General features: G+C 42.2%; 1 protein-coding gene and 5 non-coding genes across 7 annotated transcripts in view; all 6 read left to right on the forward strand.

Moving 5' to 3' along the window:
- arhgef10 (Rho guanine nucleotide exchange factor (GEF) 10) overlaps nucleotides 1-18,852 on the forward strand; it is a 54,812-nt gene that overhangs the window by 20,913 nt on the left and 15,047 nt on the right. For both annotated transcript variants that reach the window (XM_085768403.1, XM_085768402.1), the window contains 12 exons: nucleotides 1,164-1,280; nucleotides 1,647-1,739; nucleotides 2,157-2,327; nucleotides 3,126-3,271; nucleotides 3,931-4,115; nucleotides 8,304-8,419; nucleotides 9,702-9,829; nucleotides 11,273-11,373; nucleotides 11,700-11,821; nucleotides 15,501-15,587; nucleotides 16,515-16,744; nucleotides 16,841-16,998. In XM_085768403.1, coding sequence (XP_085624529.1) covers nucleotides 1,164-1,280; nucleotides 1,647-1,739; nucleotides 2,157-2,327; nucleotides 3,126-3,271; nucleotides 3,931-4,115; nucleotides 8,304-8,419; nucleotides 9,702-9,829; nucleotides 11,273-11,373; nucleotides 11,700-11,821; nucleotides 15,501-15,587; nucleotides 16,515-16,744; nucleotides 16,841-16,998 — 1,654 coding nt within the window. The remainder of the gene's footprint in view (nucleotides 1-1,163; nucleotides 1,281-1,646; nucleotides 1,740-2,156; nucleotides 2,328-3,125; nucleotides 3,272-3,930; nucleotides 4,116-8,303; nucleotides 8,420-9,701; nucleotides 9,830-11,272; nucleotides 11,374-11,699; nucleotides 11,822-15,500; nucleotides 15,588-16,514; nucleotides 16,745-16,840; nucleotides 16,999-18,852) is intronic.
- Nucleotides 11,997-12,070, forward strand: trnai-aau (transfer RNA isoleucine (anticodon AAU)). The gene has a single exon. It is a non-coding gene; the product is annotated as a tRNA-Ile (tRNA).
- On the forward strand, nucleotides 12,596-12,669 carry trnai-aau (transfer RNA isoleucine (anticodon AAU)). Its single transcript has one exon. It is a non-coding gene; the product is annotated as a tRNA-Ile (tRNA).
- On the forward strand, nucleotides 13,471-13,544 carry trnai-aau (transfer RNA isoleucine (anticodon AAU)). Its single transcript has one exon. It is a non-coding gene; the product is annotated as a tRNA-Ile (tRNA).
- On the forward strand, nucleotides 13,969-14,042 carry trnai-aau (transfer RNA isoleucine (anticodon AAU)). The gene has a single exon. It is a non-coding gene; the product is annotated as a tRNA-Ile (tRNA).
- trnai-aau (transfer RNA isoleucine (anticodon AAU)) lies at nucleotides 14,845-14,918 on the forward strand. Its single transcript has one exon. It is a non-coding gene; the product is annotated as a tRNA-Ile (tRNA).

The following is an 18,852-nucleotide window of genomic DNA, read 5'->3' on the forward strand; positions in this document are numbered from 1 at the left end:
ATCTAATTAAAGGGACAACAAGGAGTTTTGGAAAAGCGAAGCGTTTTCACACTACATTTATGAGCCTCCGCGCGCACCGTACAATTCTTTGACCGGCGCAAGACAGACTCATGTTTTCATTCATCAAGAATTAAAGTCAGAGGTTCAAAGAGGTTCACATACCGTCGTAGTTCCGACCATAAATGGCGATTCGGCTGCGTTATTCTCATGACTCGTTGCAAAACCGAAAGTAAGGAAACGCTGGTCGGCTCGACCAGCATTTCCACCACCACTAATAATAACGAAATAACGATAGAGACAAAACGATATATTTATCGAAAATGGGCCCGTTAACAAGTGTGGGTATTGTAGATTCATCCACATTAACGTGAGACTTTTTTATAACCAAATAGAAACTCCTCGTTGTCCCTTTAATTTTAAACTATTTAATCAATATTTCAATATTTATTTTTCTTCCTTCACTGCAAATACAGAGATGCTCTTTGTGCCTGTGTTGGTTCCCTCTGTCTAACCGTAGAAACAGTAAAAACAAGCAGCAAAACTTTATAGTCACAGGTAACCAGTGGAGCAAAACAGCAAGGATTGGTATGAAGTAGTAGCTTTTTTTTCAAAGCCAGGCAGCAGCTGTGTTTTGTGTGTGTTTCGTATGGATGCTTTGCCTGCTAATGCCAGAATAGAGGGCAGTAGTCCAGCCTTGTGGGAATAAAAGGGATACTTTATTGAGGCAATATTATATTATTGCCACTAGTTGCAAAAAAATTGCAAAAAAAAAAAAAAGATTCAAGAAGGTTATATTCAGATAATATTCAGGTACACTTTACTTGAAGGTATCGTCATAAGAGTGACATGACACTGTCATAAGAGTGACATGACACAGTCATGAACGTGTCATAAACATTATGTCAATGTCATAACGTTGTCATTAAGTGTCATTCGGTTTTTGTAGGGTTAGGTTTAGGGTTAGGGTTAACCGAATGACACTTAATGACAACGTTATGACATTGACATAATGTTTATGACACGTTCATGACTGTGTCATGTCACTCTTATGACGATACCTTCAAGTAAAGTGTTACCTAATATTCTAACACATACAAGGTTTTTCTGCTGTGATGCCACAGTCTTCAGTATAACATAATCCCTGTATCTGTGTTTCTCTACAGTTCTCAAAGTCTATGGTGCTGGACGCCTACAGTGAGTATGTGAACAACTTCAGCAATGCAATGGCTGTGGTGAGGAAGACGTGTGCATCCAAACCTGGCTTCTTGGACTTCCTCAAGGTTTGACACAAATGCAATGTTTCTGAAAACAGTGTCACAGTAGAATTTTCTTGCAAATTGCTTAATTTGTTTATTTGTTTTTACAGGGAAAAAAAACATTCAGTTTGCCACTTTCATTATTGTGCTTCTTGCAGTAAATATGGGCTTACAAATAATAATTTTAACCATTCACTGAGGGAAATTGTTGTTGTTTTTTCTGGCTGCTGTTAGTAAAGACAGCTAGTCACATTAAATACATGACAGCCAAAATTATGTAATAAATAGTTATTACAAAAACATTGAAGAAAGAATCCCAAGAGCACATGCTTTTTAACTGTCTAGCATCCTTTCTAGTCCTCCTTTTTAAACCCACCTTCTCATCTGCAGCATCGTCAGGAGACCAACACTGACAGGATGACTCTGTATGGCCTGATGATGAAACCTATCCAGAGGTTCCCTCAGTTCATTCTGCTCCTTCAGGTACAACGGCCTTTGATTTGAATCTCCTCATAGTTTGTAGAATCATACAGTGTAGTATCCACGTTCACCACCAGAGGGAGCGCTAACCACACAAGTCTTTTTTGTTGTTGTTTTTCAAGGTACTTGCCTCAAGGGTAGACAAGTGAAATGCTCTGAGGGGAAATGGTTGCCTTAGATCTATTTTAACTCTCCTTTCATTTACCCTGGCACGTTTACTTTGCTTGTGTCTCTTATGGAAAAGATCACACATAATATGGGACACTACGTCTGTCAGTAGGATGTCTCTGTGAGATAAATGCTATTAGACATGATTGTGTGGGTTTAAAAAGATATTCAGGTGCAGTTTCTTTTATTCCATTACTGACACTGATGAAAAGCTCTGGTGTAATGCGTGTCCTCTCTGTGGCTACTCATCAGGACATGCTGAAGAACACACCAGTGGGTCATGCGGACCGCCTGCCACTGCAGATGGCCCTGACCGAACTGGAAACACTGGCAGAAAAGCTCAACGAGAAGAAGAGGGAAGCTGACCAGCGCTGTGAGATCCGTCACATAGCGAAGGCCATGAACGAACGCTACCTCAACAAGGTCTGCCTCTACCTCCTGTGTGCGCTGCTGTACATTCGTAGTAATGATTGTACGACACCATCATTGTTCTTGATGCATGGGTTTTAATTGCATCCTGGTGAAGAGCGTGGTCAGGGCTGATGATGCACTCATTGCTCAGTCACTGTGCAAAATCTTTGGCTGTTGCTTGATTCTTTTAGCATATGCTGTGGCATTTCCCTCCGTCCCAGTGTGGGCGGCCGTCAGGCACTTGGGCTTCACATATTCTACAAACTATTCTCCTGACTGAATACCATATTTTTAGCAAACGGCTCAGCACAACATGTGCACAGAACACCAGCTTTCCCCCAAGGTATAATTATTTGTCTATCTGCAACCACCCTCTGTGTAACCGCCCGCCCTGGCATCTGTGTAGAAACATGTGTTTACAGGATACCCCACATAGGGCAGAGGAGTTTTGTTCTTCATAGCCTTTAATTGTTCAGAGTCACTGTTGATGGCTATGAATTATATGCTGTTATCCGCAATGGGGGGTTTCACGGTAGAGAGTGACAGGAAACATGGGGGATAGAGGATCAAGATGAAACAGACTATATCTCTTCTCGATATCCAGAGTTGAAAAAATAAAGATACAACAGTGATTACTTTAAGATTTTATCTGAGGCTGAAGCTCTTCGGGTTTGTTTTCTGGTATAAGTCAATAGCGATATGTGAGAACAGTTGATCTCTGTTAGTGAGGAGAATAACTTTATAAAGGTCCAAACTCCCACTTCTCTTCAAATTGTATCACTCTATGACTCATCAACCTCCATCCCTCAGCTCCTGAGCAACGGCAGCCGCTACCTGATTCGCTCCGACGACATGGTAGAGACGGTCTACAACGACCGTGGTGAGATCATCAAAACCAAGGAGCGCCGCCTCTTCCTGCTCAACGACGTGCTCATGTGTGCCACACCCAACATCCGGTAAGAGTGACCACACACCAGACCTGCTCTTCATCTCTCCTGTAATTGCACCTTGTCCTGACTTTGGGTGCAACATTGTATTATCTCTCTGAGCCATTATGTCATTTTAGGAACTACTTGCTCCATGTTTATTTTAGTTGTGGTCATAGATCACTTTGTCTACTGTTCTGGAATATTTAATGCATCTGGGATTTCGGTAAAAAGATCTCCAAGTGAACTAAGCCAGAGGAAAATAGGAAGCACTGTAGGTAACTGTAGTCTTTGGGCTGACTTTAACTTAACCACACTGAGTCTCTGGGTTTGGACACACATGCACCCACTGTGGCTTGGTATTTAATGAAGAGTGATGGAGAGCCCCGTTCCTGAGCATGTCAGCTTCAGTCCTGTAATTGCAACATGCTGGTCTCCACATACTGCCTCTGGGAAATGTGCAATGACTTGTACTAAAATGTTGGTTTTCCAGATGAGTGACATTTATCTCCTCATGTCTGTCACACATGACATCCATGTGATGTTATCTGTTCTCTTTTCCTACCTTCAGCCGTTCCTTCACACATTTTGCCTTCTCATCACACAAGTGCAAGAGACATAGACAGTGTTAACACCATGATGCACTGTCACTCTGTCGCATAACCGTCACCTCTTGTTGCTCTGTCCAGATGTCAGGATGGCAGTGGGAGCGGGAGTGGAAATGCTCCACTGGACCAGAAGTTCCTTCTAAAGTGGAGTGTGCCTCTGAGCTTTGTGGAGGTGCTTGAGTTTGGATCCAGTGAGGACATGGCTGACAGCAGCCGCTACCCAGCAGCCCATTCGGGGGAGAAGGTGGTCATCAACGCCAAGCCAAGTACGAAGCACAGTTTGACATCCTCTTATTCTTTGCCTGTCTTATCTGTGCTTTTCTTCCTGCTCCGTGCACTCAGCACAGAAGGTCTAGAAGGAAAGGTGCCAGAGTTTAATTACCTGGGTGGATTTTAGAGCACCAGGGAGATGAGGATTTCAGACTTTTGGATAGGGGCCAATAACACGTGGCCTTAGAAATGCTTGTGCTAAAGTTCTAAATGGTAGTGAAAGTTAAAAAATATTTTGTCTGTTATTATTCATCAATAATTCAAGTTACAGATGGCAGCATTTAATAAACTGATAGAAATTGGCTCCCACACAAATAAACTGTTGTTTCCTTCTGGACATTTACAGACATTTCTAAAATGGTGTCAGTTCTGCACAGACCTTCCAGCCACTGTGTGTGTATTTTTTCCCCTTCTGCAATCCTCACTGCTGGCTGCTGAGTCCAATGATTTCAGTCTTTCCACTGGGTTCTCCCCTGTCACAGACAGCTGCTCAGCCACTTTAAAGGGCCCAGATCAGACAAACAAGAGGCATATAAGTGAGTGTATGATTTTGTGGCCACAGCACAGCAATTTTTATTTTGAGACCTAGATTTTTCTGTTTGTGCAGAGGTAATGGCAGTGCTCATTTCTAAGCTGCTGAGTGCTTTTATTCTGTATTATCCCTGGTCTGTCAAAAGGTTATATGTATTCAAGCAGAGGTCAAAGGCACACTCTTTCAGTTGCCAATGGTAGTGGACTGGAATTACTACCACTAAACAAATCCACTCTCTCTCATGCTCTCTCCTACTCCCATTCTCCTTCCTCCTCTAATCTATCTGTAATTCACTTATATAAGACTCTTTTGCTGCTAGGTGTCACATTTATCCCATAATACATCCTGTGGTGGTTTTGTCTGGGCTGCAGCACACAGTCTGCAAACTATATCTGACCAAAAAATGACTGCTGCTCAGTAATAGCCAGGGTATATTTCAGGTCATGTCCTCAGGATCTAGCAGTAAAACGCTGTAAATTAAATTCAGTCTGACAAAGCCCATGTTATTCTATTGGTGCTCCTGCTGTGTGGATTTATTATGGAGATGCCAGCATGTGAAGTAGACGGTCCATATGGGTCCTTTGCACATACACACAGATACACCCACCTGCTACCCAACTTCATCCTCTTATGCTGAATATATCATATGGGGAATTTTCACATTTTCCCTTCTTCCACTACCTTCAAATATTTCACCTTTCTATCTGCCTTTTTTTTATCCTTTTGCAGTTACCTCCACCAAAGCTACATTTGGTGCATCTCTTTTGCACTAATCTCCCGTCACACCACCTGCTCTGATATTTCACAGAGCTATATGAACTGCTCAGCCATTGCATGAGTGTATGTAACAGATGGCACAGACAGGCCTGTGTAACATCTGGTCAGGTTTTCCTAAGGCTGGAGCTGACAGACAGGTTCACAGCCTCATCATCACACAGCAATGGTATCATACAAGTGTATATGTGCTCTTTCCTAATAGGCCTGAGGATGGCCATATGGGTCCCACTGTTTTCTTTTGTTCTTTTAAATACCATTTAATTGAATTTGATGTTATGGAAGGTGATTTTGACATGATATGGATTTAGCACAGGGCTTCAGAAGGAGCTGTTTATTCCCTGGACAGAAGTGAAAGACTGTATTCGTCCTAAAACATACTGACCTTCACTTCAGTCCTTCTTCAGCTCTGTGTGTGTCTTTGGCACAGAGTGTGTGTATATGTGTGCATACAAATGTGTGCATTGTCCAGGAACCTCAAACAAGTAGAAAGCATTGTTTCTCATTCTACTGTTGAGCCAAAAGCTGCTCAGTGACCAGCCTGCTAAAAGGCACTGAAAAGACTGGATGTGTGATGTCACCTTTCTGCATGTCTGTCAGCTCAGCTCATCTCTCTACGCTTCACAGCCATCAGAGCACCAGGCAGACTGGTCAGAAATGTTTTGTTATTTTTCCCCGCTGCCCTCACAGCCAGTTTGTAATTTGTAGATATATTGTTTTTTTGTTGTTGTTTTTTTTTTGGAAGTGTTTGATTGCTGTTGACTAGTCTGCTTCTGAAGATGCTCCCAGGCCTGTTTTGTTAGAAAACTCTTGGCATTTGGCGCTCGAACAAAGAGCCATTCAGCAAGTTGGATCCCACTTAAAACGGGTTACACAGTGCCAGTTTAGTCTGTGGGAATGGTCAATCCAGTGATGGCACATTTCAATTCTCCCTGGCGTCTAATAATTGGTACTATAAAATACAGATAATAAACATCACAAGATGGTATTAACCTCTGATTTGGACATTTGCATGATATCATGTCTGATTTCTATTAATATACATTTACACAAGAAGGAGGACATTCAGTGGAATAAGGACCTTTTTTTAATAATTTAAACTCCCATCATTTGCAGGGATATTGGTTAAATTTCACTCTGATTTCCAGAGCATTTTGACACTTTTGTCACTCCTTAAATCTGCACAACCACATCTATTTTTCTATATGTATACAGCCCACAGCCCACTGACAGACGCAGTGTCCAACTCTGTTGTCTCAGTCTTCACTAAGATCAATATTCAGTGAAAATGGCACATAAGTCCTTTAGACAAGGAAGTCCATTCAGATGAACAGAAACATGCAAACAAGAGCAAAACACATTCCAACTATTAAATTCTCATCTAATCTAATAAAAAGGGATAATTTGATCCAGTAATACAAATGACATGAAGTAGGAGGTCACTGACCATGAAAACACCAGTCAAACTCAAATCCATGCACGCCACACTAGATCTGCTGTGTTAGTGCGTGTGTGTCGGTGTGTAGGGCGCTCACACGTGTGCGAGGCCAGCAAAGAATTTCTGAGTCTGTGAGCAGCCTCTTGTGTACAGACTCACAGGGAGACGTCTTAGAGTCATTCTCTCCGAGACCACCTACAAACACGTTACTGGGGTAAAGTTTCCCCCTGAATGCCCAGTCAGCGAGACCTTCAGGAGAGGACTGGACTGGACTGGGTTGCCATGGCATTGGAGCACTAGACAGACATAGGGACTATTGTAGATGAAGACGAGGAGGAGGAGAAGGAAGCAGAGTAGAAGGGCAGAAGCAAACAGAGCTGAAGGTGCCAGAGGCTGTAATGCAGTTTAGTTCCATTTGTCCACAGATATACAGACTGATAGAAATAAATCTGGAGGAGAGGAGAGACACACTCAGATATTTGCAGTTAGATTTTGCTTTGAACTTGTTAATTGAGTATTGTAAACAAATGACCTTGATAATTTGTCAGTTGGCAGTTCTGGCTGGCTGACAGCGTGCTTTTCTTCCTGATTATCATCCAGAATTCAGTGTGTGTGTGTGTGTGTGTGTGTGTGAGAGAGAGAGAGAGAGACTCTTGGCCTGTCAGACCATTGATGAGCTCTGCATCCAGGGCAGTTTTTTCCTTTGTGTACGTACAAAGCAAGCCGTTGTTTACTTTCAGTGCAGGACAACACAATAACCGCTCAAGATCATTGAACTGTTCATATAGTACAGTGATTGTAATGTTTAATATTTTCATCATCACATAAAAGGACAAGAGGCAAATACCTACCAGCATACCTGCAGCTTCATGCAGGCAGCAGAGACACATCAAACTGGACTGTATAGACTTGACATGTGAAGACAAACACAGTGTGGCTTCTGAAAGCTCCACGTTAGATAACAGTGTTCTTGTGAACAAGTGAGCACACTAGTGAGGAGCGCTGCCAAGTTTGCAGAGCTGTCACCGCTCCTGTGGGAAACTGACTGATGATTGCCCCTTATTGATCTTTGTCTTCGTTAGCCCAATTTCAGCTGGTTCTGTCATCAGACCGGCCTCACTCATTACTGCCTGTGCTTCCAACAACAGGGGACCGTTGGAGACTTGCTTTTCAGGTCTCAGCTCAATTTCCATGCTGTATGTCGCTTTTATATAAACCTTTAATGTGGATTTGTTGTCACAGCACGCCATGAGCTGAAAGCGTGGCTATAACTCACCGCTGTAATATGAGTCCATGAAAGCCTTGTACCATTGAGGGCTGTAACATTAAATCTGAACCTGTGGGCTGTAAACTGCAAGCACAGCCTCACAGTTTTGAGAGAGAGATGAAGAATAAAAGATCCTGTCTTTGACCAAATATTTTGCAAATGTGTGTTTCTAGACAAACTGTACATGGGCCCAGGTCAGCTGTACCAGGATCTGCAGAACCTCATCCACGACCTCAGCCTGGTCAACCAGATCTCCAGCATGATCGGCAGCCTCAAAGGAAACTATCAGGTACTGTACAACAACACTGAACACTAGTATCAGTATCACAAAAAAGTCATAAAATCACAAAGGCAAAGACTTAATGCTAGTCATATGCCTAATTTGTCATAAATAACTAAGCACTTGTCTTTAATGTTATTTTGACAGTGTTGGAGGTCTGTTGGAATAGTTAGAGTGTCTATTACTATTTTTGGAAGCTTGACAAAAATTGACACAGTCAAATGTTTCTCCAGTGTACCTCCGGACTTTAAAAAACACATTCTCTGTGTTTCCCTCCTGATGGGGTTGGGCTGTTCTGCAGGCGTATAATGTTAAAGCTATGGAACGTCCAAGCATGGACAATTTGTCTTGTGGAGATGTGGAGTCTCTTAAGTCTTGATTTGCACCATTCAAGCCTGTCATATCGTATGGCCACACACATACACACACACATACACATACACTTACACACACCTGTCTGTGCTGCTGGGCTGGAAGTTTAGTTTGCAGACCACAGCATGAGTGTGAGGCTGTGTTTGTGCTGTGCTGGTAGATCTGTCAGAACAGAGTGGGAGGCAGGGTAACAGAGAAGCTCTCAGAGAGACATGTGTCCCAGAGATGGAGGGAGGGAGGGACAGAGGGAGGGATGGAGGGAGAGACTGGGGGGAGGGTGGTGCTGAACACTTCCAGACGTTTTTTTTTTCCCCCTAACACTTAATTTCTTCTTCTAAAACAGTCTTCCTATTAAACATGTACACTGAAAGGTGCTTCATACAGTTTGTCTAATTAGTAATGACAGTTTAAGGCCAAATTCCCCCTGTCTTCTTCCTGAAAAGAGAATCTTGGTATTTGCAGAACAAGAACATGTAAGGCAGTCTTCAACTGTGCCGGTGAAACGAATGAACATCTGCAGTTGTGGTTGAATCAGCTGCATGGTATTTTTGTCGCTGTGCGCGTTGATAAGAGAGAGCATCGAAAGGAGTGTGCAACAATGCTGCCACCTCATTTATATGCACAGAGGAGCAAAGAAACTATAAACCACTTCCAGTCGAATTTATGCACTCAATACAACAATAATACAAACTACAGCCTCAAAAATGAAAAGATAAAAATGATATATTTCTTAAAAGTAGTAGACTGCATCATAGTGTAACTTGATGTAGGTGAGAACATCCACTTAAATCCAAATTTGAGAACAGACATAGTTGTGCCCAAAATACCTAATTATACCATCCCTGGAATCTGAAATGCTCTGATGTACAAATTTACCCCTTCTCCTCTTTCTCTCTTTTTTTCATATTCTTGTTTACAGAATGTAAACCCCACGGTGGCCCAGGACTGGGTGTCAGGTCTCCAGAGGCTGATCCTGAAGAAGGAGGAGGAGATCAGGGCAGCTGACCGGTGCAGGATCCAACTCCAGCTTCCTGGCAAACAAGACAAGTCTGTTGTTTTTTTTTACACCCACATAAATACACCTCTTTAGCTTTCATATATACAACTCTAGTCACAGTCCTTGCCCCGCCCCCCCACCCTTGTCTTGTTTATCCTACGTTTGTCTTTATCCCCTTTTACCCTGCTTTCTCCTTCCGCCTATAGCTTAAGGAGAGAATATTAGAGCACATTTGGATATTTGGATAAACAAGTTCCTCCACCAGCTTTAATCTATCTGAGGCATGAATCTCAGGGGAGAAAATGTGCATCAGTGTTGTGTGCAACCAGAGTCTGCCCAGTACTGCAGCTGTTGCTGAGCACAAATACTCATGTCACACATTTACACACACTTTTATAGTTTGCACGTGGTCCCCCAAGGGTGATACTTGTTTTGGTTTTGTCATATTCTCCCTCTCTCTTTCACTCTGTCGCTCCATTCCTCATCCCTGCTCCGTTTAGCTGGTGAGATTATCCACGGGTATGTTTGGAAACACAGCTGCGCCTCTCTCATCCCTCAATCGCAAAACACACAAACCACGGCACTTCTCACAAGTCTGGCTAGTGACGGGAGTGATACATTTCAAACAGGACCCTCCCCAGACCCACTCACACACACAACAACACACACACTGGTGGTGATAATTGACATTGACTTCTATCGCATTTCTGTCACTGTCAGTCTGGTCGGTCAGCATTGAATACCCAGACTTATTTGCCCCCCCCCCCCCTGCAAGTCAGCCCAGCAACTCTTTTTCATTCAATCATAGCAGCTATTTTAACGTAATAGATGCTGTTCATTGGACTGCTGTGTCTGCAAGAATCTTCAGACATTAACATTAACTGCTTAGGGAAATGTACATGCTAATTAAGGACCTCCGGTTGCCAAAATATTGACACGTCTCGCAGATCATTAATCATTCAGTACAGGCTTGTTGAAGCGTCTCTGATGTTTGGCTCATAAACAATGTCAAGTTCATACACTCTCTGAAAAGTGAGACTTTTTTAAAGCTCTCAGTCAGCCCATCTGTTTACATAGTTGTATATTATCTTTCAACATTTTCTAATTCAAATGACCCAATCCAATCTGATGTCCTAAGGCCAGTTCATGTTTTATGCCTTAAATTAGAGCCTAGAGTATGTAATGAATAGAAAATATAAGATAACCTTGATGCTATTCTGCCTGGGTTTCTTGATCAGAACAGCAGCTTGTTGGCTAACATTATTAAAATGGAAGTTGTGAATTCTAATCATTCTCACCATTATCACATACATACATCTTTAGAATAAACTAAAAGATATGAAGTAAATGTTGGAGACTAAAACATGTGGAACAACAGAGTTCCTCTGAAACACAATGGTCATATATTTGTGATATGTAACCATATCCAAGGTGGGATTGTTCTTTTATTGTTATCATCATTTATGTTTTTGTTTTGTCCTTTCTATTGGCAGATCGGGTAAACCCACATACTTCAGTGCAGTGTTCAATACTCTCAGCCCAGCCATCAAACAGTCATGGATCAGTAACTTGCAGATGGCTAAACTGGCTCTAGGTACGTTCACTGCCTGGTCTTACTGGCCACTGTTTCGATTTTGATTGTGTGTGCATTTATATGTTATATTCAGTCAGACACAAACAACTAACTACTATCAAACATTACAGACTAGTAGTTGTTGAGTGAACTAGATATTTCTGACCACATCTAACGAGAGAATGCAAGCTGTTTAAAGTTAATCATAAATACAGTCATTTTAGTTCTACAGTGTAATTCCTGAATTATTTGCCTTTTACTGTAAAACAGATAACCTTTAAAAACATTTAAAAACTAACCCCACATCATTGAGTCAATAAAGCATTTGTGTGTGTGTTTTACAACAGAAGAGGACAATCTGCAGGGCTGGTTCTTTGCAGAGGATGATGCAAATCAAATTAAAAAGCAGAAACACCCTCTCTTGCTTCGACAAATGCCCGTGGTCATGTCAAAACTACAGGAGTTCAAGGTGAGATTATGTTCTCTGATGGTAACTGAATGTCCATGTTTTAGTCAGTGTGTTTCAAAAATACCAAACTCACCTGTCTATGTCCCACAGCATCGACCATATTATCATATCCTGCACTGACTGAACCTACAAAAAAGCACTCGGAAAAAAAAAGAAAAAAAATTGAATTGCATGTGGCCGGTTAGCTCAGTTGGTTAGAGCGTGGTGCTAATAACGCCAAGGTCGCGGGTTCGATCCCCGTACTGGCCAGGAGTTTTAATGGGATTCAGGTTATATGAATAGTGAACTGATGTGTGTAATGTTCTCATAACATCCATTCTGTTCTGTCAATACTGTGTTAGCAGCAGTACCAGCGCAGTAGTGGTCAGTGACTGATCCAGTAGTTCCCCGATTGTTCAGCAGAATGACACACAACCAAGTTGGAGGAAAGTCCCTCAGTGCTTTTTCTTTTTTACCCAGTTAGCTTGATAGATACATAGAAATAAAAGGAATAATGGCAACAAAATTAAATTGCCCAACATGTGTCCCTGATTTCTCACATTGACCTGTACCAGGTCCAGTTAGACCATGGCCATGTTTTAGGGATTGGGTTGGCTTTTTCCTCGTGTCCATCGATTTTAAATCATCCATCTGAATTTCCACCTTTCAAATTTTTGCTTTGTGAATGTAGATCTCTAAAATGCCACAGTCCTTCCTGTATGTTGCACACTGTTACATGGTCACCATTTACCAACCGCATTGGGTAAAAAGAAAAGCCCCTCTGATTGTTTATGTGGCCGGTTAGCTCAGTTGGTTAGAGCGTGGTGCTAATAACGCCAAGGTCGCGGGTTCGATCCCCGTACGGGCCACAAAGTTTTAACTAGTAGATTGATATACCTGATTACGTTTAGTTCAGTCTGTATGGAGTGATGTTACTGTGAATGAAGTGTTGCAAATGGGAAATGTTAGAAATGTGTTAACCTGTCTCCACTGTCAAATAGTGTTAACACAGTATGTTTACGGGGACAGCTCTCTATTCCGACACACCTCCAGTTCGACATGTACAACATATTCCAAGTAAACTCTGGATTCTGTTACACGCAATATGCCAAATAAGCTTTTTACATGTGCTTGTACACATTAATCAGCATATTCTGAATAAACTAGGTATGTATGTTAGTAGTGGTAGCAGCATCATGAGATTCAGACTATTTTTGTCCCATTTCAGCGTTTATCTCGGCTGCACACTGTGGTGATCAGAAACCACTGATCATGTTATAGGATCTCTTCCAGATTAAAACTGTAGTATTGCTGTGCATGTAAACAAAGTCACTGTGTTAGCAACAGCTAGACAAGCCCAAATGTAAGTGACTGAGTGATCATAGTTCCACTATGCTCAGCAGAATGCCACGTGACTCACTTGTATTGAGGCTCTGTTTTTTATACCGTCAGCCATACAATGACCTTGTATTGTTTTAGGGACTTGGTTGTGTTTTACCATTGTGTCTAATCAATCTTAAACAATGTGTCTGATTGTACACACCTTTCTTGTCATTGTTTTGTGAACGTTCATCTTTTAAATGTCACAGCCCCTCCTGTATGTAGCACACTATCACATGTTTATTGACCAACTGCACTGGACAAGAAAAACTTCTGATAGTGCTTCTTGTGGCCGGTTAGCTCAGTTGGTTAGAGCGTGGTGCTAATAACGCCAAGGTCGCGGGTTCGATCCCCGTACGGGCCACAAAGGTTTTAATCAGAGTGACACACTTGGATAATAGATGCAGATGTTAAAACTTAGGAATTCTCAACTCTTCTCTACTGTCAATAGACGTAACATTAAGGAAATTAACATTTGCAACATATTCCAAGTAAACTCTGTATTCTGGTGAAGGCAAAATTCCAGATAAGGTCTTTACATTTGTAGCAGCTATGGAGATATTTCTGTTCACAAATTAATTAGCATATTCAGCTAGCAATGTTCACTGGTGGTGGCAGGAGCATCATGGTACGCACATTTTTCTGTCCCATTCCAAGTGTTTATCTGGGCTGCACACTATAACATGACACGTACTTGTGAGACAGAGTCATATTACAGCATGTCAATGTGTGACCAGCACTGACAGAACATGTGGTGGGAAAAAAATGAGCTAAGTCCATGAGTAAATGGCCGGTTAGCTCAGTTGGTTAGAGCGTGGTGCTAATAACGCCAAGGTCGCGGGTTCGATCCCCGTACGGGCCACACGGTTTTAATGAACACACATGGTAAAGTCAGTATAGAGTGATATTAGTACAAATGTGAAATGTTATAAATTCTCTACCTGTCTCTAGCCTCGTAAACCAGCCTCTCGCGGAAGTGCATTTCATTTCATTCCGAGGGAGAGTCTGGCCTCATCCCCCCTCTAAGCGTCTGGGGTGGGCGGGAGTAGTAGCAAAGACGGTTTAATATCTTTGGTAGTAGCGTTGACAGACAACCCCATTCAGCCAATCAGCAAGTTGGTGTAGTGACGGGGCGTTGCACCAGTCGGTCCCTGATTGGCCAACGTGCTGTGTCAATCACAGCGGGCGACGCTGATTGGCTCGGCCTTCTGAGGGTTTCAGTCCAAACGCTTAGAATGGGGATGAGGCCAGACTCTCCCGAGAAATGAAATGAAATGCATTTCCGCGAGAGGCTGGTTTACGAGGCTAACCTGTCTCCACTGTCAAATAGAATTAATACTCAGTTGTTTACATGCACAACATAGTCCTAGTAAATGTTGCATTCTCGCAAAATACTTTTTTTTTTTTACATATAGCAGCTACAGGAATATTCCTGTTTACATAATTAGCATGTTTTGAAAAAGCTAGACATGTATGCTAGTAGTTATAGTAGCATCATAACATCTGACTATTTTTGATCCCTTCTCAGTGTTGATCTTGGCTGCACACTGTAATATGACTCTATCCCACAAATATGTGTCATGTTATAGAGTGTGTAACACGTGTGACCACCAGCACTGACAGACCATGTCATGGCACAAAATGGGTCTTTTCCAGTTGTGCAGGGCCGGTTAGCTCAGTTGGTTAGAGCGTGGTGCTAATAACGCCAAGGTCGCGGGTTCGATCCCCGTACGGGCCACACAGTTTTAATAAGAGTAATTGCCGATTATATGGAGCCATATCACTGTAAGTGAGGTGGCGCAAATGGGACCAGCAGTAACAGACCATGTGGTGCAAAAAAATTAGCCGAGTCCATATACAAAAGGCCAGTTAGCTCAGTTAGTTAGAGCATGGTGCTAATAACGCCAAGGTGTGGTGTAATGAGACTGACACACACACAGCATATAAGAAGTGAACTCTGTATTATGGTTCAGGCAATATCCCCGTACGGTCCAAGAGTTTTGAAATCATAAGCATCTGTTGGATCCCACAGAGTGGTAATCTGAAGGACTGAATAAAACTCTGTTTGAGTTTGGTATACAATAATGTGTCTGTACCTCCATGACCAGAAGTCTCAGCAGTCACAAAGTAGAAAAATGACCAAACCCATTAAGCACATTACCACGTCAGCTCATAACTTCAATATGGTTGAAACTCATGGAGCTGCTTTCCCTCTAAAACTAGCAGGTCAAAGTGGGTTTTTTAAAAGCGGGTCTGAACACTGAACACCACTAACATTTGACTATTTCTTTTATCACCCTTTCCTCCCGTTATGTGGTAGGTGGAGTGTGCTGTTCATAACCCCGAGCCCCACATCAACACAGAGAGCACAGCGGACACTCCCATCGTGGGCCATGGATGTGTCTGGGTGAGACACTTTTTCCTTCATTCCTTGCGAGAGAAGTACTGCATTAGCTCACATTTAAACAATCACACGGCACACGATCCTCTTGCAGCTTTATAATGGCAGCCTGCAATAATGTGGGTCTGTTCCATTCAGGTCATGAACTAAATTTGTACAACTGTAGGAACACATTAATGAGCATCGGCTTTGAAATGTGAGTCTCTGACTGGAGTGTGTTGGGTCGTTTTAGCAAGCATCGGATTGTTTTCTGCACTTTACACCATTTAAGTTGAAACACCTTCCTATCAGTAAGCTTGGCTATTAGTGTTTTCCCTACAATGCCTCAGCTTAGCAGATGGTACATTTTTTTATTTTATTTTTTTAAATGTCTAACGTTCTCTTGAGAAAGACAATTTGGGTTTGAAAGTTATTGCTGCGGTACTTAGGTTTTTCTCAAAACAAACAATGACAAGACGCCATAACCATAGTAATCACTGCTGCTGCTGCATTTAGCCCATTAGGGAAAATCTCCGTCTGTTAATGATATAAACTAAATCTCTAGCTGATCATTTTCTTAGTTAGGTAAAATTATGAAATATTGCTGAAAGGTGTTAAACTGAAAGAAGAGATTTTTAATTTGTAGTTGTAAGATGTTTTTAACATAACTGAATGTCATAGGAATTTGAAGTTATTTTGTTTTTGAACTGGCCTGTCACAGCTTTGATTCTAATGTAATTCAACTTTGCTCTGTGGAGGGACTTTTGTGTTTTCTTGTGAATCCAATTGAGAGTACTTCAGCTGTGTTTGTTTAGCATTGTTTGCTTTCTTTTCACACACTTGGCTTTCTGGGTTAGGCTGGGTATTTCTTGGAAGGATGTTTAGCTACAGCTGTGTTACATAAATGGATTAAATCATCCTCCAAAGAGTAAGGCTTTCTTTATGTTTGTCCAGGTTGCAAGTTGCACTAATCAGATGGGCCAAATAGCTATTGTGGCCATGCAGAACTCCAGCCCAAAAGTAACTGAGTGTTTCAACGTGGAGTCCCGTATCCTCTGCATGGCGTACGTCCCGGCTGAACAGCAACAACAGGAGAATGGAGAGAAGGTCCCTGAAAACAACCATGTCCCCCCAGCAAAGCCCACTGATACTCCCAGTGTCTGTCTGGGCATGGAGGAGGGAAGGTAGAGTACAACTGGCTTTTTAGAAACCTTCACATATGTCCATAATTTCATACAGTAATTTATTCTTACAAATGTTATATCTCCTGCCCTGTTCAGCATCATCGTGTATAAGAGCAGCCAACGAACCAAGAAAGTACGTCTGCAGCATTTCTTCACACCAGACAAGTCCACTGTCACCAGCCTGGTCTATAAGAAGCACTGTCTGTATGCTGGCCTGGTCAGCGGCTCTGTGGCAATCTACACAAGATCACAAGGTGTGTGTGTGTGTGTGAGGAGGGGGTATCTCTTGTGTTACAGTCTCAGAATTGTGCAGTTTGTTGATTCTCTTAAATAGCTATAATTTGGTTAAATCACTGTTATTGTGCAAAACAGAAATGCATTCATTGAGTTAATTAGATTTATTTAGGAGTGTAGGCTGACATGTTGACTTATTTAGTCTACACTCGCCTTGAGTTTTTGTAACTTAAACCATAATTGGCCACGTGCATGAATGCGAGTATTATGGGTGACTTTAGTGGCTTTGTTTTTGGATTTATCGACTTTTGACACACGTCTCTGCCAACATAACCTAGCAGAAGCACCACATCTAGTGACTCCAGCTACAGGCAGGAGATTTACTGTCTTAAAATGCTAAAGAGATTAGTGCTAAATTGACACAAATTAACATTTGGCAACACTGAATTTAAAAAAAGGGTTATTCTAGATAAGCGCATACACAGAGGTGTTGTTTTGTGGTCTGTTGCTTCAACTGTTGTTCATCTGTGTTGCTGCTAGTGTGTAAGTAAAGGTAGGTCAGGGGTCTTCTCTGCTGTGTGTGGAGGTTCTGTTTCCATTTGCTTCGTTGTCTGGGAGAAGGCAGTCTGTTAGCGTTGACCTATTTAGCGTCTTCCCTCCCAGACGAGCACAGACGCAGCAGAGGAGAGGATCTAGGCTGCTCTCTTCCCACAGCCTTACACATTCTGTTTTATTCCGTCTCTTATTGACTTTAACAGCGTTGCAAACAGAGGGTCTCAGAGCCTCTTCCTCATCCTGTCTGCCTGTTCTCTGTCTTTGTCTGGTTTTCTCCATAGATTTCTCCAAGATAAGTTCATTATTTGGGACATGAGTAAATAAAATCCTTGTTATTCTTGGCTGTCAAATATAAGTATGGGTGTTATTATCATGTGATGCCACCATTGCTAGAGGCATGTTTTATTAACCTTCGTCATCGTCACACATATTCATTCCTCTCCATGCCCTCATATGACTGAAATTACATTTCCAGCCTCTCTGAGAAAGAGCTTCTGTGTTTCCATGATCAATTTCTAGCTTTGTCATTTTTCTTCTGTTGCTCTGAAACGCTTGTGGGTGCAAGCACGAAAGACCGCAACAGACAGAAAGAATATGGATGATGGCCTGAGGACAAGAGACAGGAGGACAAATATTCTCACTGCTTCCTCTTTTAACCTACTGTTTGTCAGTACGATGCATGAAATATATATGTATATGCTTCCCTCCATGCACCAGTTATTAGACAGTGACACAGCGTTTGCCAGTGTTGGTGTAACTGTAGTAGCTGCTTTCCACCATTCATCACTACTAGTGTGTCACATTCATTCCCAGAAGGAAATCCTGGCCCTAAAGTCTGATTTGTATGATTTCCACCCTTCAACAGCTCCGTCACTGGGACATGATGCTTGCCACAATGATGAGTCATCCCACACAGTTTGGTAGAGAAACTGTACCCCGCATGCCTGTTGTAATGCCGCTCAAGTGCTTTGTCACAGTGACTGCCTGTACTCCATTTGCATTTAAAGTGGACCAGCGGTTTACACAGAAGACAAGAAAGAGTACAGAACTTGGGGGAATGATCAGCTTATGTCCTTTTATGCCACACTTGATGTCATCTGATCAAAGTGGACCCTCACAGTGAACAGTGATGAAACATCAAATACACTCTGAACAGACGGCATCATGGCTCCGTCCTTAAAGCTCTTGGTGCTGAGTAATGCCGCGTAGAAATGTTTGATGTGATCGTTGAAGCGGTGCGTCTGAAGCCGGCCAGTCAGCCTCATTCTGCCCCGCTTGCTCTTTTCCTCCGCGACGGACTGTGTGAGAGATGGAGAACG

The sequence above is a fragment of the Trachurus japonicus genome, chromosome 22, assembly GCF_045865225.1.
Source record: "Trachurus japonicus isolate A0001 chromosome 22, Traja_1.0".
Classification (NCBI taxonomy): domain Eukaryota; kingdom Metazoa; phylum Chordata; class Actinopteri; order Carangiformes; family Carangidae; genus Trachurus; species Trachurus japonicus.